This window comes from Vidua macroura, chromosome 2, assembly GCF_024509145.1.
Source record: "Vidua macroura isolate BioBank_ID:100142 chromosome 2, ASM2450914v1, whole genome shotgun sequence".
NCBI lineage: Eukaryota > Metazoa > Chordata > Aves > Passeriformes > Viduidae > Vidua > Vidua macroura.
Window position 1 is genome coordinate 73498165 of NC_071572.1, and position 22117 is coordinate 73520281.

The 22117-nt window shown below is 51.3% G+C and overlaps 3 protein-coding genes across 3 annotated transcripts; 2 read left to right on the plus strand and 1 right to left on the minus strand.

The window, feature by feature from the left end:
* Positions 1–641: 641 nt before the first annotated feature.
* MLF2 (myeloid leukemia factor 2) lies at positions 642–7406 on the minus strand. The gene is made up of 9 exons (XM_053971728.1): positions 7304–7406; positions 7030–7103; positions 5100–5226; positions 4601–4636; positions 3120–3173; positions 2592–2717; positions 2096–2255; positions 1764–2004; positions 642–1231 (listed from the first exon to the last, which is right to left on the minus strand). Exons 2-8 carry the CDS (start codon positions 7077–7079, stop codon positions 1826–1828), a joined length of 732 nt encoding a protein of 243 aa, XP_053827703.1. The 5' UTR covers positions 7080–7103; positions 7304–7406; the 3' UTR covers positions 642–1231; positions 1764–1825.
* A 2630-nt stretch (positions 7407–10036) lies between these two features.
* On the plus strand, positions 10037–14628 carry LOC128803143 (basic proline-rich protein-like). Its single transcript, XM_053969801.1, has 3 exons — positions 10037–10385; positions 13029–13118; positions 13733–14628. The coding sequence occupies exons 1-3, from the start codon at positions 10037–10039 to the stop codon at positions 14626–14628; spliced, it is 1335 nt and encodes a 444-aa protein (XP_053825776.1).
* On the plus strand, positions 14345–17590 carry PTMS (parathymosin). The gene is made up of 5 exons (XM_053971912.1): positions 14345–14954; positions 15685–15756; positions 16496–16577; positions 16727–16791; positions 17446–17590. The coding sequence occupies exons 1-5, from the start codon at positions 14907–14909 to the stop codon at positions 17494–17496; spliced, it is 318 nt and encodes a 105-aa protein (XP_053827887.1). The 5' UTR covers positions 14345–14906; the 3' UTR covers positions 17497–17590.
* The last annotated feature ends 4527 nt before the right edge of the window (positions 17591–22117 follow it).

Sequence of the window (22117 nt, forward strand, 5' to 3'; positions counted from 1 at the left end):
CTCTGTTAGTGCCCATATGTACAGCAGAGGGATACACCACAAGATCCCAGCACACCACTTCCAAGTGTAAGTCATGAATTGATTTCCTGTCTTCTGTTCCAAATAAACTGATGAAAAGGTTTGTGTAAGAGTGTGTGCCAGAGCACAAAACTGGCCAAAACCCCAAGAGATTTTCCCTGGTCCTGTATTCCTAATGCCTCTCAATTTTCACCTAATACTGAAGAACTTAAGGAAAGGTCATTCATAACGTCAGCCATGGTTGCAGTGATATAATAAGAAAATGATGGAAATATTCCCTGTCTGTGCAGGAGCCCCAGAGGTCCAATTCAGGGCTGCACAGCTGACCAGGCAGCAAGAAAGACCAACCAATTTCCCTTGAGTGCAAAGCAAAACTACAGCAATTAAAGGGCATTTTTTGCAAATGGTGAGTTCTTGGGTCTTCTTGCACAATTTCCATGTTGAGCATCATCTCACTCTGTGACTACATGGGAAGGTTATTAGGCTATTTTCTATAAGAAAACAAAGCCTGAGAATTTCACACCAAGTTTCTTCCTCAGCAATTTTCCAAGGATGAGAAAGAGGTTACTTAATTCCACAGCAGGCACAATTAGGTCAGCTGAAGGTAAAGACTGATCCACCAATTCTTTACAGTTTGTTTCTTTATTCAGTAAACATCTAGTTACAAGTTTCACAAATTAAAAAAGTGGGGGAGCTGACTGAAGAGGGGTCAGGGGGCCCACAGGCTGATCCAGCTTTTGTTCTGCTCCTCCTTTCTCCAACGCACACATCCTTCTGCTTCTCCACGGATGCACCAAGGAGCAGCAGGGGAATCAAAGCCTCTGTCCCAGTGAGGGGACTGACAGGGGGTTCTAGCAGAATTCCCTCATATTCCTTTCACAGGGGACTAAACACAAACTTCAGAACCAGCCCAACCCAGCACAGAAAGAGTGGAAAGGATGGAAGAGGCAAGGTGGCAGCTCCTCATGCCCAGCACTACTGGCAGAAAGAACAGAGCCACGGGACAGCAGAGAGGGAATGGGCAATTGATGTGTTCCTTGCACATCAGTGAGATTCCCCCATGCCCCACTGCAGCACCCAAATGGGGTGAATTAGAGCAATGCAGAAGATTAGTTGCTTTGTTTCAATTCTTAAGTGGGAGGAAGGTTAATACTAAATTTGAGGAGGGTCCAAGTGGTGCTTTGAAGGGGCTTCAGAGTTTCACTGTCTGTACCTGGGAGGAAAGGAAACAGAAGACATAAACAGAATAAGTGGTGCCTAGAAAGCAGAAGACAGATAAAGACATGTTTAAACCTGTTGTCTAGACATCAAAAAAAGGGGAAAATGTAATTTTTCAAGCACTAGATCACATCCTAGTGAGCCCTATTCAAAGCACAGGAGAGCAGACACCAGCACTTATATTTCAAGCTGGATGGACAGCAAATGGTCTCTAAGTTTTATACAATGACAATATAACACTCCACAGATTGCAATCCTACATCACATCATAGTGTTTCAGTCATCAGTTAAGGCTGACACCACAGGTCTTTTGTTCATGACAAAGCTAACTTAAACAGCTTCCATCTTCCCATTCAGCACAGCATCTTCTCAAAATTCACACCCTCCCCTGCCCTCTCAAAGTGGGAAAAACACTTTGGAACCAAAACTTCAAAATAACATAAGATGAGTGCAAAGAAAAAAAAGAACCCTATGGCTAAGAGGCCACCACACAGCAGAAGACAAGGAAGGGACTTGTTAAGACTTACAAGAGCGTGTAGGTAGATTTGGGGGTGGCCACGCTGCACCCCCCACAAGGTCTGCTCCGAGTTCACCAGTCGTACCGGCGGGACTGTCTGGAGGGAGAATCCTCAGGGCCCTGGATGGCGAGACGAGTCCCTTCGGCCCGCCGGCCACCGCTGCCTTCGTGGCGCCGGTAATCCAGGCCCCGCTGCGGCCGGAACCGGGACGTCTCTCGCCGCCACTCGTCGTCAAACGCGGCTGCGTCACCTGCGCAGGGAGACAACCAGCTCAGGTGGGGGGGAGCAGGTGGGGAAGCAGCACCTGGCTTTGCTGGGAGGAGGACATGGCCACTACTCACTTTCGTCCATGTTGATGTAGTCCTGCCTCTCCTCCTGGTCACCTGTGCGATGGTTCCGGGACCGCTGCATGATGTGGGCCCTCTCCCTGATGTGGTGTCCAATCGACATCTGTTCCAAGCCACTGTCTGAGTCCCTTACGGTTCGTCTTGTCTCACGGATCTGGGGGAAGATTCCCACATAGAATCAACATTTTCATTCCTTCTCCCAGCCCCCTAAGGCACCCTGATTCCTGCCTCCAGTATTTCAGACAATTGGCACTGCCACCACTCCCAGGATGTCAGACACGACATTACAAAGAGGGAAGAATGGGTTCCCCACTGCCAGCTCTTCCCATTTCCTCCCAGGGGCCCTTGGCATGGTTCAGTGAGTCACAAGAGCACAATGTGCTCCTCGAACTGCAGCTGACTGCAAAGCCAAAGTGCTGTAGGTGGCCACCCACAAAGCCACCAAACGAAGCCCACCCTCTCACAGCAAATCCAGCAGCCTCCTCCTTACCCCGCCAGGTGCTGAACGCATCTCTGAGGTCTCCTGATAGACTTTGGGCCCATCACCCAGGTTGGAATAAGAGATGACAGTTGAGGAGGTAAATGTCTGGCAGTTAGCACCACTTGTCATATGCTCCTGCAAGAAGGAATGGGGAATGGTGGAAAGAAGGGATGGGAGGGAAGAAGAGATGGCAATTAATTCCCTCTCTACACTGAAATAAGAAGTTAAAATAGGATGAATATAATCCCCATGGGTCCATTTTTCTGGAGAATACACCTTCCTGTTAAATTAATACTTATTTCTTGCTAAACATGTCCACCCACACACTTCCTTCCTCACCCCTCTCCTCTCCCTGCACTCAGGAACAAGCCTTGTCACTGACTCCCAGCGATGAAGCAAAGCTTACAGCCTCTGCCACCTTGGCAGGTGTGGCTCAGTCCATCCCAAGCAGCACAATAAGATAAGAGACATTAGAGGGATGGCAGAAGCACCCTCAGGACTCCCCTCAATACAGAACAGTTCATGGAGGGTTCTTACCATGTTTCCAATCATGTCGTTCATCATCCCAAACATATCTATAAAGCCACCTGCCTAATAAAAAGGAAAAGAGAACACAAGAGTAGTCAGTCTTGGAAGAGACATGGAAAGAACAACAAACTATCTGCAAAAAAACCTGCTGCCTAAGAAGAAGAACCTTGTTTTTTTTTTCACGTTCTTTCAGTAGCACAAGAAAAAAAAAAGCCAACAGAACTTGGGGTTGCTGTTCTCTCCATTCTCTCAGGCTGCATTGCCCAATGTTCTGGCAAACGTTGTTTTTTTAGTTTGGATCCAACTGCCGATGCACTGGGGTTTGTGAACTTGGGGAGTCAGCAAAGTTAGGAGAATAAATCTCAGCATGTGCACTAACAGAGATCTTAAGAAAATTTCCACTGATTGTTTTCTTTCTAGCATAACAACAAATTTGCTTATTTTCCCCTACAAACACCTGCCTTTTCCATTCTGTAAACCTGAATGCTGCAGTAACACCCTGGGCCAGCAGGTCTCACAGGTTAATTGTGCAATATGTAAACAAAATTACAATGTCAGTTCAAACTTGCTGATTTCTTTTTTTTTTTTGTTTCCTCGAGTAGCCTCTTGTTCTCATTTCCAGCAGAGCAGTACTCACACACAATGTTATTATGCTTTGAAGTCTATGTGTTTGTAGTCTTATTAATCCTCCTCTGAGCTACAAAAATTCTGGGACGCTGGAGTCTCTTTCATTGAGGCAATTCTGCAGAGCAAGACAGCTGAAGTTGCTGGATCTGGAATAACCTATTTCCACTGTATTATTTCGGTGGAAGACAGAGATCAGCACGTTCCGAGCGCAGTGTTCTCACGTACATTCTCATTCCAGCCCTGTTTACCTGAAGTATTCTGCTGGCTTCTCCAGCCACCACCACTGGCAAAGGAGGTGCAATAATCCCCTCTGCCTACTGATGGCCAAGTCCTTTCCTCGCACCCTCACAGCTCCTCCATTACCTCCAGATCTGCAGCTTCTTTTCAGACATATGAGGTTATTAAGGGACTACCTGCTCTTCTCAGATATTAACTGTCCCAATTCCCATGAAATATTGTGCTATAACAGCTTTATGACTTTTCTCTGGTCAAGGTGCAAATACAACTTCCCCGTATACACAGAGTTAGACTCTCTCTTCAAAAACAGCTCACGAACAGGATTAAAATATTAGAGGGGAAACAAGGTAAAGGCCTGAAGTCATAAAACAACTCAATGAGAGGTCCAGGAGAAACCAGATGCTTCCAGTTTCAGTTCAATACCTTCTTCCCTATTCCATTTACTATAAATCTAAAGCTCATCCTGGTCTCCTCAGACATTCCCATCCTCCCTACCTGGTAGGATAGTTGGTCATGCTCACAGATGGCTACATTTTAGCACTGGTTGCACACAGTGCTGATGAATCTCAGTATGGAGCCTCTACTTGGAAAGCCTCTAATCTGACCCAGAAAAACAGAAAACTTACCATGCCGAGCATCCCAAAGGGTGAAACAGCTCCTGCCTGCCAGGAGAACAGAAAAACAGAACAGAGAATGACTTCGCAACAGCCAAACACTAGATCCTCATCAGAACACACTAATCCTTCTCAGAAACAGAACTGGGAACACTCAGGCTCTACGAACAGATCAAGAAAGCATCCCATGGATTTCTGGGGGTACAAGCCATATCACCCCTAATGAACCAGACATGAGGTGATGCTCCTACATTTCTCCCCATTATATGAATTCACATCCTTGAGAAAGAGCACATATTTATTCCTTTCCTCCTGTCCAACCCAGAACACAGTTGCATTCAACACCTTAATACAGGTGGAATAAAGAGAACGCCCAGAACTCCACTCCCTAAGAGATTCCTCACCCACCACTGTGTGGAGGAGAGGGGGGTGCCCAACCCAGGAAGGGTGGGAGACAGAAACCGACAGATCAGTTTGAGAAATTCTAGCCTGTACTCAGCCCCTGTGTTACCTGCATCCTGCGGCCAGCCTGGCGAGCCCCAGGTGTGGTCCCATCCGTGATGCCAAGGAGCGGCCCGAACCCGAAACTCCCAGACAGCATGCGGTTCATGTGCTGCCGGTGGATGGCAAAAGGATCCCTTTTGGAGAGGTGGAGAGAACAATGGTGAGGACAAAGCCCCATATAATCCGCTCCTCCCAGCTCTGTGTTTTTCTTACACAACTGTACATTCCTTCCCAAGCTGAAAATTCAGAATCCTGAGAAGTCTGTCTTGTCTATGGTGATTACTGGGGCTGGAAGGGATCTCTGGATCCCATCACATTTCTTGTGATAGAAGGCTTCATACCACAGAAGCCTTCTCAGGTACTAATTTCTGTCTGCTCAGAAGCAGGTTGGTGTTCTGCTTCAGTACTGCTCTGGAGCCAAGTATGGCCAAGGCCACTCCAGAACCTCAGTGCTCTAATATCTTTTGTAGGGAGGTGCACGAAGACCTTCCTGGCTGCAAAGTGAGGGCTACACTTAATGACACCAGGGAGCAGGAGATCCCACGTATCGTCCTCTCACCCCTCCATGTACACAGACACAAACAGTGAAATGCAAGACTGGAACCTCCAGAATGGACTGCACAGCCTGACACCCCTCTGCCCCCCCAGGGCTTGAGACCACATACAGCTTTTCCAGATTTGAGGGAGAAAGGGAACAATAACTGAGATCCCTAACTGGTTTTCTCTTCTTTTGCAGCCTCCACTTAGAGGGCTGCACGCACTCACACAGGTTGGTGAAGCAAGAGGAAAAAAAGGAGGGTAAGGATAAAGAGTCACAGAATAGGGTGGCCACAATAAGAAACTTCTGGGAAATACCATAGCTTTTTTTCCTGCACATCTTGTAGCCTGCAATTATCCCTCTTGAGCTTTAATGACCTCTACAGCACAGACTATGCCTGAGATGACAGAAGCACCCACTACTTAAATACTTAAAACCAATACTTTTCTGTCTCTACTGGAAATGCTTCCCCATAATAAAAGCTAGACTCATACCTGCCATGTTAATGAGAACACACTGTCATTCGGTGACTAACTGGGACATCATGGTCTCCTCTCCTGCTAATTTGCTCACAGCTGATAAAATTCTTGCTTACTATTGATTTCATAAGCAAAAAAATTGACTATTCTTCTACATACATAAATTTCACCAGATTTCTAGTAATGTCTTGTTTAACACAATCAAATTCTTCCTGTATTACAGTGTATTCCTTATCCACTTTGGCAAGGGCTGCCAACTTAGTGTCACTGCCAAAATTTATCAATAGCATCCAATTTCTGTACTGTGGACGGAAACAAAAACATTCAGTGAAAGGAATCCCAGGAAGAGTTCTTGGGAGCTTTGTCAGATTTCAATACTCGTGTTTCAAAACCACTCGTTGTTTTCTCTTTACTTTATTCCTCACAACTTGACAACTGCTTCAGCAGCCTTCTCCAGCTCCATTAATGACTTCCTGTGCAGAACAGCAACAAACACTGGACAGAGCAGCAGATTTTATCTATCTCAACTGCAACCCTACTTTGCATAATGAAAAAAAAAAAAAAAATCCTTGCGCAAAGAAAAAGATTAGTTATTATTCCAGCCCTCTCTTCCTCTCAAGACAGCTGCGATGCCTTTTGGCCTACTTTATTACGCTTTCCTCCAAGACCACGCTCCAATACCGCAGAAACGAGACCGACGCGATCCCTGTTACTCGCCGCGCTGCCCCTCCGGAGGATGCCAGTGTTTGTCCCCAGACAGCTGCGCTGCAGCGGCGCTCCCCGGGCCCGCCCGGCCTCTCCCCGCCTGGTGGGACGCGGGGGCAGCGCACGCCTCCCCGGGGACGATCCGTGCCGCAGCCCTCCCTCCTCCCCTCGCTCCGTGCCGCTGATCCCCCCGCAGGATGCCCACCCCGACTCACATGGCAAACATGGGGTCCTCCGGCTCGCCATCCCTCATCAGCCGGAACATGCTTCCCTCGCTCGGGGGCGGCCTCTGCGGAGGGGAGAGGGCGGTGAGCGCAGCCGGGGCCGAGGGCGGGGAGGGGCGGAGCGGCGGAACCGCCCCCCCCCGCCCCGCCGCCAGCCAGGGTAGGTGATGGCAGCGCTCCGCCCCGGCCCACCCGCCGCGCCCCTGCCCCGCCGCGCCCCTGCCCCGCCGTGCCCCTGCCCCGCCGTGCCCCTGCCCCGCCGTGCCTGCCGGTGTCGGCGGTCCCGGTCCGGCGCAGCCCGAGCCCCCGGGCCGCTCACGCCTCCGCGCCCATCGCGCCCCGGACCGCGCTGCCTCCGCCCCGCCCGCGCCGCGCATGCGCGCCCGCCCCGGGGGAGGGTGCGGGCGAGGCGGGGCCGCGCGCCACAGCGCCCCCTGGCGCCCCCCGCGGTCGGCGCCCCCGGCCCGCAGCTCCCGCCGGGCAGCCTGGGAATGGGAATAGGAATGGGAATGGGAATGGGAATGGGAATGGGAATGGGGGGATGCGGTGGTAACGGAGGCACCGGGCAGGCCCCGTCGCTCCGCTCAGCTTCCCCACCAGGGGAAGGCACTGGGGCGCGGGGGCAGGCACTGATCCCTTCTCTCTGCGGACCAGTGACAAGACCCGTGGGAATGGCCTGAAGCTGTGTTGGGGAGGTCTAGGATATCAGGTAAAGGTTTTTAACCCAGGGGGTAGCTGGGTACTGGAAGAAGCTCCCCAGGAAAGCAGCCATAGCACTAAGCCTGACAGAGTTCAAGATGTGTTTGGACAACACTCTCAGGCACACGGTGTGACCCTTGGTAATGGTCCTGTGCAGGGCCAGGAGCTGGACTTGAAGATCCTGATGGGTCCCTTCCAACTCAGAATATTCTGTGATTCTGTAGTAATCCCTGTGGCTCGTGGCCAGTTGGTTCCTGGCCAGAGTCCACAGCGTTGCCTGGCTGCTGCAGAGGCAGCACTTATCCCAGGCTTCCTGCATGGCATGGGCACGTAGGAGGCACCCACAGAGCTGTTTGGCTGTGCTGAGCACATGGACAGCGAGTGCACGCAGTGCTCTGCTGGCGGAAGCAGGGAGGATACTTTGTAAGCCAGCTGTGGGTCATCACTGATCGTGGACAGCCAACTGGGAATCACAGGCGAAGCTTAGGTACTTATGTGCACCTACTGCAGTGGTGGGGAATCTCCAGAAAGCAGGGGGATGACACCTCTGTCACCATCTCTGGGGAATGCTGGTTCCCTTCAGCTACGGCCAGCCCCACTGGATTACAGGGAAGAGAGCAGACTTACTCAGCCCAGGGCACGCTTCCTCAGCTTCTGTTGACTGTTGTATCCGGCCCACCATGTGCAGGAGCCAGACTGGACCCATGCCAGAGGACTGGAAATAGCAGGCTGCAAGAAGTGGTTGAGAAACTGAGCTCCTGAGTTGTGGCAGGAGCCATGTCCTTGGATTTCAGAGTCTGACAGATGAAAATGACTCAGTCGCGTGCTTCACGTGTGGAATGCATAGAGGACTTGGCAATACTTCTTGCTACAGCAGGTCTCAAAATTGCTTGGTATTGAGAAAGAAGACCTCTCACGGGAGGCCCGTGCCTGTGTGCATGCAGAAAGTTCTTCAGAAGTCCCTTCTGTGCACACAGTAATTGCATTCTGCAGAGGCTGAAACCAAAACGTCCACAATAGGGGAACTGTCAACAGCACAATGGTGCAGGATCATGAGGTGGACACAAGTCCTATGGGCAGGGCACGGGTTAGGCAGGGCCAAACCTCTTGGAGGGTTGTTCATAAGTTGTTCATAAGTGAGCTGCTGAAACAGCCTCCTGTCTCCAGCTCAGAGCTCATCTGTGAGTGCTGAAGTTCACACAAAGCCCTTGTTGGCACTGCCTCAACCTCTCTGATGCTGCTTCTGCAAACCTGAATCATCCTTCAGAGACCTCCAGTCTGGAAAGCCTTTCCTGTCTGGTGTGTTTTTCTTTTGCTTTGAGGCGCTCTTGGTGTTTGATGGGAGTATGGAGTTGACCTCAAGTGTCAGGATGCAAAGGGAGGTAAAGATCTTCTAGGGCAGAAATGTAAACATCTCTTTCGGTTTTCTTATTTTTTTTCTTTCTTTCTTCTTTTCCCCAGATCTGGGATAAAATAAATTGCTGTCCCCTGGATACTAGTGATCCTCCCACTCCTGCAATGTCCCAGAGATGCTAGGGCTCTCTCAGTTTTTCCAAAGTATAAGTCACACATTGCTGCCTTCAAACACAGAGGGGAAAGGAACAGAAAAGAGTCTGGAACAAACACCACTCTGCAGATCCTTCTTCTGTCCCTAATGCTGCTCCTCTGCAAGTGCAACCCAAGGGCTGAGTTTGTGAGACTGGGGGCTGAGGCTGTGGCTCTCCCTGGGTATTTCTGCAGCCTTACAGGCAGTCCTTACACCTGATGGACACATTACCAAAGGCTGCATTTCCGGGGCCATTGCCAGTTCAGCAAACCTCGAGGGAGCCTTGCTTGCAGAGAGTCATGGTGGTGGCAAACGCTGCGTGAAACCCTGGAAGGAGGAATTAGAACGGCAACCTTTTTGTGGAATGTGCATAAGGTCACAGTTGTGAGGAATGCAGGATCTGTTGCTGCAGTGCTCGTAGGAGAGGTTTCTGCACGGCACTCACTATGTTATTCCCGATGTGCTCCAAGGGGATGGCGATTTGCTGGGTCAGAATAACGAGCAACATGGGGGTGTGAATGAGAAGCAAGGCTCCCATCTTGCTTCTCTCACACTCGCTATTCAGGCCGCTTCTCTTTTCACCATGAACAAAAACCAAAACCATTATGTCTCTCCATTTCCTTTTTTTTTTTTTTTTTTTTTTCTTTGAGCTGCCCAGGTTGTGCTGGGGGCGGTGGGGAACGGGGGGAAGGGCAGGGAGAAGGCGCTCAGCGGGGGCCCGGAGGAGGTGAGCGAAGGGCGGGATGGAAAGCGATGAATGGCGCCGCTGCCCTCGGCTCCACCTCGCCAACGCTGCCGCCGCCGGCTCCTGCCCGCGGCCCCCCCGGCATCCCCGGCGCCCTCACGGCACGGCCGGCCCCGGGAAAGCAAACTGAGCATCACGTGGAGAAGGCAAATAAAGGCAGGGTGAGAAACCGTGCCTTGTTACCTGCTGCCGGCACGGACCGAGCATTGCGGCCAGGAGGGCAGAAACAGCTTCGTAACGCGCCCGAATGCGGCAGGGGCCCCGCGGACGCCTGGAAGACAAAGAAATCCTCGTTTCCAGAAGTCAGAGCTACCCACAGCCATTTCCTCATTGGTTCCCTTCATCTGTGCCTCTTACGTAATCCTCACCCAACAACTAACTCTGACCTCAGATGAAGGGCACCCTGAGTGAAGGACAGCTCTGATTTGATCCTCAAATGTGAAAATTCATGTTTGGGATGCTACAGCCAGCTTGTGGTGGCTGCAACTTGCGTTGTGTGGCAGCGATTACTTTCAGAATATTTTGCTCGTGTTAAGAGTGTGTCTGTCACACTGTGAGTGAGAACCACGACCTCCCATCTGTGCTGTGTTAGCAGAGAGGCTCACAAAAAAATCACGATTGAAAACATCCCTCCTCTTTCCAGTCTTCTGACAGGCTGTGTCACCCCTCGTCATTCCCTTCTACTCCTCTTGCTTCTTCTTCTTCTTGTGTTACCTACCCTGCTTTCCAGCCTTCCTGCAGGGCTTATTTAAATATGCTGCCTCTCAGGAAGCCATTTCCCAATGCAAAGTTGGCCGGTGGTTGAATTCTTGGGTATTTCCTCTTAACTTCAGTATACAGCATAGTGGAAGAAGAACAAAGCGGATTATCTGCTGGGATTTTTAATGGACACAGTACAGAAAGATGAACAGCGTGGGTTAAATACATAAATGCATTCAAACACATTCTCTCTGCACACTGAGATTTTGCTACTTTTGCTGTAAGTGAACGGACAGATATTCTGGATTTATGTAAATTAAGAAAATTTAATGCAAATACACATCCTTCTGCTCTTTTGTTATTCAGCAAACAGTTTGGAACCACTTAGGAGTTAGCTCAGTAAATATAATTCTTAAAATACCCAGTTATTGTATTTTGTTTTTGCTCAGAAAATGGCTCACAGTTAGTTAGTTCAGCCTTCAAAATAAACACCGTCCCCTCTGCCCCCATCAGAACACAGTGGCATGACTAGCAAGGTAATAGACCAAAATGCATAAATAATTGCTTCTAGGTGCATTCACCCCGCATTTGCTGGGAGCAGAAAAATAGATACCACGCATGAAAGCCCAAACACATCTCAACCACGTGCTCACGTATGATGGCACACGCCTGCAAGCTCAACGCACGCCTCAGTAGAAAAGTACCATACTTTCTACACTCACAAAAGTAAAAGAATGTAACAGAGGGAAAATATCCCCTCCCTACACAAACAGGTATGTACTGCACCTAAACACATGCACACACCTACATAAACACCAAGCACAAACTGGGTACAGCACCAAAATTGTGACACTGTACGGAGAAAATGACATTCCCATCGTTGTCTGGGCTGCAGGCAGACACAGAGTGTCTGTTCCACACAATGATCTGTCATGTAACTTCTGCACCTCCCTCATTTTGTCTAAGGACATTAGTCTCCAAAAAGGATGGAATATATTCTGCTGAGTTGGCAAAGCAACTACAGACAAAGACTACAGAACACACTGAGCAGGGACTGGCATCTGCAGAGCGCACAATGAGTGTACTTGCGTTTGCAACAAAGGGGAAAGCACAGATGGGAGAGAGGAGCAGAGAAAAGCTGCAGATCAATCTGGCAGGCGAAATGAAGAGTGACACAGATCAGGTGGAGGAGCAGAAGACACAGGGAAGAGCTAGGTGAGACAGTCAATGGATACCCTCAGGGCTTGAGGGAAGCAGCTGCACACTAGAAGCCCAGCGAATCTCACCACCAGGATCCAAAGGGCAAGAAGAGTCAGAATGCAGAAACAGGCAGGTCACAAGGAATGAAGAAGAATTTTTCATGTTGGATTTAAGGGGAAAAGCATAGTTGATACAATAATGCAGGGCAAAATGGGACATGTGAAAAACAAAGGAGGGGATGTGAGATGAATTTTGTATGTAAGATACAGGATGTCACAAAGACAAGCCAGGGAGAGGGCCATGGGAAGAGTGTTGTCAAGAACACAGGTAGGAGACAAATGCCAAGAAGCAGCAGATGAGGAAAAAATTGCAAAGGGGATGGGGTGTGGAGCATGGAAGGGACAATGGGAGGTTGCACACTGCAGGTGCTGGGGAGGAAAGGAGAGCTTGCTGCTGCCATGCCAGTTTGTAGTGCTGACCCAACAGCTCCATCCCACAGGTTGCTGGAAACAAGCTCCCCTTGCACAAACAGGTGTTTGTCAATTTGCATCCGTGGGTGCGCAGTCTGTGTCAACACGGAGCTTTGGGCACGGGAACATCTCTGAACATAATCCTTTGCTTTCTCCCCTCTAGGATGTTGTGTCAAGGCCTGTTTGTGCATTAATGTGAAGATGTCTTTGCCAAGGGATATGTGTCAATGTAATTTTGTGTTTTCAGTGGTTGAGTGTGTAAAGGAAAAGGATCCTGGAAAAAAAATCCTGGATTGGTGAGGAGAACAGCAGAGCAAAGAGCCACGCACCTTCTGACAAACAGAAGCAGAGAGGAACAACATCCGGCCATTATATAGATTATTTTGGGTCCTATTTTTAGGTATATCTAGAAAGTAAGATTTTCTTCTTGCAAAAGAGAAGGATGAAAGAGGGGTTCTTGAACCAAACCAGGGCTGGAATGCTGATAGCAGCTAGATCTGAGAAATTGGCCAGATGGGTTTTGTGAAACAGTAGGGGGGAAAAAATTAGTGCATGCATTTTCATAATTTGGTTTATTTTGGTACTAGTCTAGATGTGTGCATCTGAGTTACAGGACTGTTTTTTGGGGCAGGCACTCTGCACTGTGTGCAGCTGGGAAGAATGCCAATTAGTCAGATCATGAGAGAAGCAGCTGTAGCTGTGGAGGAGACGAGACAACAAGGTGGGTACCTTCTACCTCCCTGTCACACAGATTATAATTTATCCAATCTCTTTCCTACTTTCCTTCAGGAGATACATACTCAGTGCCCTATGTTCCACAAATACCAATGGCTTTTGCTGTTAAATGCTCGAACTGAGACACATTCGATTAAACTCAAGAGCACCAGCTCCAAATCCTGACTTTGCACAGAGGCCGAGTTTGTATCTGAAGGACAAGAAGGGCTTGTGTACCTCAATACATTTTCCAATCAGATGGATTAATAACCTTGCCTTGTACCTGTGAGAATGACCACGTACACGTGTACATCCGTATGCGCTCACGTGCACGCTTAGTTCTGTATGTACGTAGGCCTGCAAATGTTTGCAAATTTATTTTCTTTTTGCTTTTGTACGAGCCTGTGACTAAGAGCGGGACAATATAAACCTTCTGGGAAAGGTGAAGGGAATTTAGTCATCCAGTCTGCTCAAGCTGGTAACCAAAGTGCTGAAGAGCGGCCACAGGAACATCTGTTCTATTAGCAACAAATCCCTGCAGTTGCAAGTCACCACCTGCGGTACTGCAGGAAGGACCTTTGGCTAAAGGGAGACCCGGAGCTGGGCGATGATCCTTCCCAGCCCGGAGGGAGGCACTGGCAGAATGTCTGCCAGAGTCCGGGCCCGAGGCGGGCGGGCGGCAAGGGTCAGTGTTGCGCACCGTGCGCTGCCCGGCCGGTGGCCGGGATGTCGGTCCCGGGCGAGTCGGAGCCGAGCCCAGCGGGACAGCGCCCGTGCCCGCGCCCTCGCACGCCTTCCCGCCGCCCCACGTGCCAGCGGCCCCTCCCGCCTCGCACTGCACCGAAGGGCCCCGCGCCCTCGCCCCGCCGGCGCGCCGGCCGCCGCCAGCCAATGGGAAACCTGTTGCCAGGCAGAGAGCTCATTTGAATGGCCCAATCAGGCGTCCCAGCCCCAGCCCCTCCTTATATGGGGACCGGGGGATGCGATCGCTAATCCGCTCCCCCGCCACCTGCCCCGCCCACCTCCTGCCCGACGCCCCGCCCACCTCCTGCCCAACACCCCGCCCACTGCCTCCGCCGCGCGTAGAGCGCGGGAAAAGCGCCCAGCGCCGGGCGGGCAGGCGGGGGGAGAAGGCGGGAGGGAAGAAGGGGAGGGGCGGGAGGAGCCCCGCCGCTGGGAGCGCTTCCAGCGGGAGGAAGGGCGGGCAGCTGGAGTGGAAAATTCCAGGCAGGAGGCCGCGTGTCGCCAGCGCTGCCCTCCCACACGGCCCCGCAGCGCCGCTTCTCGCCTCCCCCGGATTCCTCCTGGAGAGCCAGCCAGCTTGTACGGGCGGCTCCCCGGGCGTACTGCGGCCAGAGGGCTCGGCTCCCCTCCCCGGACACTTCCCGTCGGAGCCGCAGCACCTCGGCGCGGAGCGGGGCTTTCGGCTGGCCTCGACGGGGCCGTGCGGCGTCTTGCGGGGACCCGCGGTGCGCCCCCGCTGCCCGGCGGCCGCGGCTGAGCGCACATTGTTCTAGCAGCCCGTCCCTCTCCCCTCCCTCCTCCGCCTCCCGTCCCTCTCTCCTCCCTCCCCAGGTCCCTCCTTCCCTCGTCACCGGCGCCGTATAAATCCCCTGCCCCGGCGGATCCCCCCACCGCGGGAGACCCTGGTACTTTGGCCCCCGGGGCGGGATCCTGCCGCCGCCTGCGGACCACTGGGACTTTGCGCTCCCGCCGCTGACCCCTTCTCGCTCTCGCCCTCCCTCCCTCGCACGGTTCCCAACCGGCCTCTTCCCTTCGCAACCGGGGGGCCAGGATGTCGGAAAAACGCGTTGAGGAGGCACCGGCGGAGCTGAGCGCTAAGGTGAGACGCCTCCTTCCCCTTCCCCGTTCCCCTCTTCCCATCCTCGCAACCGACCGCGCTCCCGGCGGGAGGGGAGGGGAGGGGAGGGGAGGGAGCGGGCTCGGCGGGGGAAGGTGGGGGGAGGGCTCCGTGAGGTGCCCTGGCGGCGGGGGGCGCGCGCGGCCCCTCGCGCGCTGCCCGGCCAATGGGGGGGCGGGGGCGGGGCGGGGGGGGGCCCCGAGGGCCCTCGCGCCCCCCGCCCCGCCCCCGCCCCCCATTGGCCGGGCGGCGCGAGCGCGCGGTGGGTTCGGCTGCGCTCGGAGCCGGGCCGGGGGGTGGGAAGCGGTGTCACGGCGGAGCAGCGGCAAAGTGGTGTGGACACAAAGCGCGGGCCCTCGGAGGGAGGGGTGGAATGGAGAGAGAGAGAGGTCCGGAAACGCCTCGACCCTACGGAGAACGTTGCCCTTTTTTTTTTTTTTTTTTTTTTTTTTTTTTTTTTTTTTAAATCGTTAAAACTCTTCCGTGCCACTTCTGTTTCCACACGCGTGTGCGGGCTAAAAGTAGCTCTGACGCGCGTTCGCTGCTGTTTTCCTTTGTCGGGCGGGCGGATTTAACGCCTAATATGTCTTCTCGCCCGCTATTCCGCCTCTCCTCCGAGCCTTCTTTGTTTAGGCATCCCCGTCTTTTATTGCCGCTGACCGCCGGAATGTTGGTTTTCCCCCCCTCCCCCTGCACCTCATTTCATATATAGGAAAGGAAAGAAAAGAAGGAAAAACTCGAAGAGAAAGCAATCCACAAAGAAAAGAAGAAGGAGATAGTAGAGGTGAGGCTCTTCTGAGGGACAGATTTGGCGACGTCGGGGAGGTTTTTGTACTTGCTGTGGGTAGCAAATATGAAGGGAATATGGGAGATTCAGAAAGGGAACAGGCCAAGGGAGCGCCAGCCTAGAGGTAAAGGGAGAGTAAGCTCTTGGATAATTGTGGAGAATGAGCCTTGAAGGACATAGTGTAGTCAGCAGAGCCCATCAGGGAGAAAAAAGGTCAAAGAAGGGAATGGAGCCAGGAACAAGTGGGAGAATGTGGCACAGGAGATGTGGTCCTGCACCCACTGGGGTATCCTGAGGTGCACAAGGAGCATGTGTTGGAAAAGCTGGGGGGAGGAACTGTGAGGAAACACACAGATAGATGGAGGTTGGGGGCGGAGGGGCGGGGGGGGATCTGGAAGCAGATGTACCATGAGCCTCGGCTAAGTCATTAGCCTGTAATCAGAGAGATGCTTTCCTTGTTGGGAGGGATGGCAGCGGCTCCTCAGGATGTAAGCTCGTGGGAGACAAGGAGCTTCGTGTTGTTGGGGATGGACTGGAGGGATTGGCTTTGTGAAGGAAGGCTGGTTGGGAGAAGTGTACAGCAGGGGTGGTGGGAATAATGGTGTCAGAGTAACAACGCACTCAAATGCACACCTGGAGTGGCTGGAACTCTGAAAATTGTTGTGCTTGTAGCAAAGAGCATGTGGAAATGTTATTTGGGCACCAGTTTCTGCTCTGACTGATTTATTTTGTTCAGGATGAGGAGAATGGAGCTGACGAGGATGATGAAGAGAATCCTGATGATGTAGATGAAGAAGAAGGTGGTGATGAGGATGAAGGTAGGGGAAATTAGAGGAATAGGAGGCTGCAGAGGAATAGAGGATTGTGGAGGGAAATTCCCTCTCTGAGCCCTCTTGACTGTGAGATTACATTCCCTTAAATGCTGCTTCAGTTTAACCCATGATTTTCCTTTCTTGCTTGTGCTTAGAAGCAGATGAGAATGGGCAGGAGCAGGATGGCCACACAGAGAAACGATCTGCAGAGGAGGAGGAGGTGAGTAGTAGTGTGAGAATAATGTTGGGGAGAAGGAATGAGGCTACTTGCTGTTTGTTGATCAAATCCATGTGGATGCTGCTGCTGAGAATCTCAAATTGGCCTCGGGTCTCATTGCTTCAGGAGCAGACAGGTAAACAAATCTGATGTGGCAAGGGGATAGTAAATCACTGTATGCTCCTTGTAGGATCCAGGTCCTTCCACCAGCAGTCGTGGTGCTGAGTGAGAGAGAGAGTCGAGGTGCTGGAGGTTGTGCTTGGCAATGACCTCTGAACTACCTGTGTTTTCTGGGCTTCAGGCCAGGAGATAGACTTGAAAGGGTGTGGTGATTGAAGGGTCTGATCTTCCACATTAAGGGCAGACCCTGAGGTCTGTCTGGAGTGGTGTGAGCCTCAGCTTCTTACACCTGGAAGTAACAGCATGGGTGTGGTGTCCCTATGAATGGAACTGTCCACATCTTAACCACAACCAACAGAACAGCTGTGTCAGGCACTCCAGGGTGCTTTAGAGGGGAGTGGATTTAGGGTGGGCCTAACAGAGATTTTCATATGGAGGAAAGAGCAGCAGTCAAGAGTTTTGTGGAGAAATTATGTACCTTGGGGTGGTGACTGTTTGATGGTAACTCCTCCTCTTTCTTCCCCATGGCTGATGCAGGATGAAGTGGATCCAAAGAGACAGAAGACAGAAAACGGCTCTTCAGCTTGAGTCCTCCCCTCCCATCTCCTCTGTTCCGCCCATCTCTCCTCCTCCATTCCAGCCTGTGCTTGCACTGCCCATTAGCCTCTGGCTTCACACAATCTCAGATGAGGAAAGATTAGAAATGCTCTCAAACAGGGAAGACAGCATTTCCCTTCTCACCCAAAGACCTAGTCCGTCCATGACATTCCCCACCTGAAATTATCCCCGTCCCCTGCATCCCTTCACTGTGCCCCACTTACCAGTGCTCCCTTCCCTCAAGAATCTCATGGTTTCCTGGGCACACAGCCTTGCCAGGCACTTCACGTGGCAAAGCACCTCCCGTCCCCTTGTCACCTGCCCGCCTGTTTTTGTCACTGGTATGAGATTCTTGAGAGCTCCTGCTCCCCAGCCCTGCTGCCAGAGCTCCTGCCAGAGCCAGGAGGTGCGGGCACAGATCTCATGATGCGTTCCCCAGTCCTAGGCCTCTTCTCATCCGCTTTCCCGCTGAACCCTGAGAGACAAAGAAAGAATATTACAAGCAAATAATGGTTCTATTAAGCAACACACGGAGACAGGATTTATTTTAAGCTTTTCTTTTTTTTTTCCAAGTTTACATGACAGCAAGCTGGCCCTCGTGAATTTTTCAGAAGATAAGGGTTGCTTTTATATATGAATTTCATCTGAGCTGTGTATTTTTTTTAATTTGGAGGCTTTTTTAAAACAAATCAAGAGAGACACAATTGGGGACCAAACTTTGATTTCCATTTTTTCCCTTCAGATTTTCTTGTGACCATTTTTTTGTAAATTAAAGGCAATATAGCCACAGCCTTTTCTATGGCACAGACATCACGAGGATGATGGATATAAATATATATATTGTTTTCAACAAGCACTGTAAATAAAAGCGTTTAAAAATGTTTCAAACCTCTGGTGTGCGTGGCTGTGTCTTCACATCCTGCAGGGGTCGGTGGGAGTTGGCTTGTAGGAAGAAGGGGTGGCTTGCCCAGCAGTGGGTGGAGAAGGGAGCCGGAGGTTGATCAAAGGGCATGTGTGTGTTGGTTATTTAAGGGCCCCTTGCTCGCCCTGTCACGCTGCGGTTACAACGAGGGCAATGCACAAACACAGGACGAAGCTCCGGGGCTGTCCTGAATCTCTCGAAACTGCTGTCGGGCCTCAGCACTGGGCAGAAGGGGTTTGGAAAGGGAAACTAAGCTGTAGCAGCTGGCTGCAGCCCGGTGTTGCTGTCGCCGTACGCTGCCCCGTGGCCCCCTGCCCTGGCTGCCGTCAGGCGTGACTCACACGGCACCAGTGGCAGCGACCAGGGAGCGTTTGGAGAGGCAAGAGCCTCAGTGCTTTGTCCCACCAGCTGCCCTGGGGAGAGCTGTCAAGCGTTTGTCTTTTTATCTGTGCAGACCTTTAAAGCTGCCGTTCGTGTTTCTTCTTTTTAAACTCGTGCTTTGGCAGTCGCGCAAGGAGCCATCGGGAGCTGTAAATAATACCAACTTTTGTGTGAGCGTCAGCGGCTTTGTGCTTGTCCGGCTGCAGCGGCGGATCAGGCTCTGGAAGCGCAAACACTTACTTGTCTCCAGAGGGGCAAAGCATCCGCCAGCATTTTCTCCAAATACCGGTGTCGGGCTGCAGGGCTCCGCAGAGGGACAAAGCCCCCGCTGCCCGTGGGTGCCTCCCGGGTGGGGTCACGCTGCACCTCGCCCAGGCACCGGTTCCTGGTGGAGCTGCCGGCAGCTGGAGCCGCAGCCAGCTTGGGCTCCTTCCGCCGAGAGCCGCGTTCCAAGAGCGGGTCGCTGCTGCCTGCGAGTGACTCGCACCACCCCTGCCTGGTCTACCTGGGGCGCTGGGATCAATGGATCAATGGGCTGCTCCAGCCCGCGCGGACCTCGCAACCGCGCTGTTGCAATTTGGTATGCCCAGCATTCCTCCATTAAAAAAAAAAAAAAATTTAAAAAAAAAAAAAAATATATATTACAGATTCTAGTCTCTGCTTCAAATTTGAGCAAGTTCTCGGGACTTTCCCAAACTTTCTGCTTGGCAGCCAGCTTTTACTGCTCAGTACTGAAGACAAATTATCAGCAGATGATACCATCTCTGCACAGGCATATTACAGTTTTCATACTTCCTTCCCACCACCACTGCAGTGCCTGGCTGGGGGTAGTGAAGAACGTGCTTGCCAATGAGAAGTTATGGAAGCATAATTCAATCTCAGCTTCCTATGTGGGTGCAACACCAGTACCACTGGCTCTATCCAGGCAGTCATCCAGAAGGAAGTGGGGAAGCAGCTGATTGTTAGGCCAGCACTAGCAATGTGAGCAGCCACGCTCCCTTTCCTCTGAGGGAAATACTGCAGGACAGAGGGAAGTGACAAAGGGCTGCCAGACAGCTTCTCCATGTCTCTATGGGCCCCGTGATTCCCCAGTTTCTACTATTTCTTCTGCCTTACTCATTTTTATTGAACACATTTGTCATTGTCTGTGGATAGTTAGAAGATACAGGTAGAGATACAGAAACAGAAAAATATCTGCTTTGGGTTTTTTTTTCATGTTGATGACCCACAGGGCATCATCTCTGACTTGAGGTATGGGCTACAGATAACACAATAGAAAATCATACCGTTTCTTCCTTTCCTGTAGATCTACAAAGGTCCATGCTGAATCCAGTGGTATTTTGGCTGACAGAGTGAGCTCAGCAAGCAGTGGTATAGGTTTCCACAAAAAGTTGAGAATGCAGGGCTTTGCACTGTGCTTCATTTCGAGCCTGCCTGTGTGCTTGGTTTGTGTCCGAGCCTGCAGGTTTATTCATCTTTCAGCCTAATTCTTCTCCCACAATGAGATCAGTTGTGTCGTGCTGGTGTCATCAAGGTAAGAACAAGCCTGTCTTCACCGGTGATTCCTCAGAAATGATGATGCCTTTTCGGGGCCTTATTTGCCGTTCTCGTCTCTGTGCTAATTCTCTGCTCATTTCATTTAATTCCTGTGGCCATCTGTTAACCTCATCAGCTGGGGGCAGAACTCCCTGAGCTGTCCCTTCCTTGCTTCCGATGGAACCTGCTGCAAGCTTACAGCAGATCTGGTCCTGCCAGCCAAGCAGCACCAGACATTTCCTTCTTCTTCTCCTCCTCCAGGTCTACTTGCTTTGAGGGAATTGTGGAGGTGTCGCAGTCGTGCTCTTGCAGGCTCTGCTAAACTTCCCTCTAGACTGACAATTTCTGCTTCTGATGGCCCTTTTGTGTGGTCTGGAAAAGTAAACGCTGACACCAGTGCAGAGAACAGGTAGAGCCACCTGTGAGGTCTTAGCTGGTTCCCTGTCCTAGCTTGGATGAGCAAGTTACCCCTTGCTCCTTGGCAGGGATCACTGAACAGGTGGGACCTGGGCCCACCAGAGTGATGAGCAAACCTCCTGAGGGCTCTGGTTGTGAAAGGGGTGCCAAACCTATAGGGACAGATCTGGCTGCTGCAGGTGACCAACAGCGCTGCCTTGTTGGGTGAATAAAACCAGATGTAGCTCTGGAATCAGCTTTGATGTGACCAAGGGAGTTGGGCTAGGGATCTTGAGATGTCCCTTTCCACCTACCAATTTCTGCAATATATGAAGAAATAGAGGCCTGCCATCGAAAATATGAGCTGAGTCTGAAGATATTTTGAAGTGCTGAGCCCAGAAATGAATGCTCTTTGTATCTTATAGCTGTCACCTTCTCATTTCCCCTTAGGCAAATGATCCCCTCTGCCCAGCTTCTTTTGTCTTTCACACCAGTTTTAACTCAATAGATGATACAAGACTGGAATAATCAAAACCATCACATGGGCAGAGTTGTGAACCCTCCTTCAGACCTGGAAAAAGTGAGCCCTCCAGCCACTGCTGGTCTGGGAGGAAAACCCTTCTTGCTTCAGGAAAGTCCATAATCACCTTGTTGCACTAGCTTTAAGAAAACAGTGAAGACCAATTATTCCTCCTCTCCCCCTGGGATCAGGGGCTTCTTTAGTCCCTCTGGTTAGGAGACACATTGCTCCGCCACGTCCCATATGCCATATGGGAAACTGAAACAACTCGCCCTCCCCGATCCTTAGGAAGCCTGTGTACTTTTCCCTCCCACCTCTCTCCCTTATTTCAAACACGGAGTCAAAGACAGCCATGCTCGTGGCTGCTCCAGTCTGTTTTCTCAGGGAAGGAGTCTGTGTTTACATGTGTGGGCTCAGGTCCAGGACATATTGCAGATGGACGGGACGTCTCATCAGTGGGTGAATTTGGGGTTTCCTTCTGTGCTGAGTTGACCCCAGCTGGACCCCAGAAGTCCACCAAAGCTGCTCTAATGCTCCTCTTCTCAACAGGATGGGGGATAGAAAATACAGTAAAGGCTCATGTCAAGAAAGGTTCATGGGTCAAGATAAGGAGAGGGAGAGATCATTCACCAATTACTGTCACAGGCAAACCAGACCTGACTTGGGGAAATTTTAATTTAATGTATTAATAAGCAGATCAGAACAAGAAAATGAGAAAATAAAACCAAATCTGAAAACACCATCCTCTCACCCCTCCTTTCTTCCTAGGCTCAATTTCACTCCCAATTTTCTCTATCTCCTCCCCTCCAGCAGTGCAGGGATTTGCAGCTAGGTCATCACATGTAATTTCTCACAGA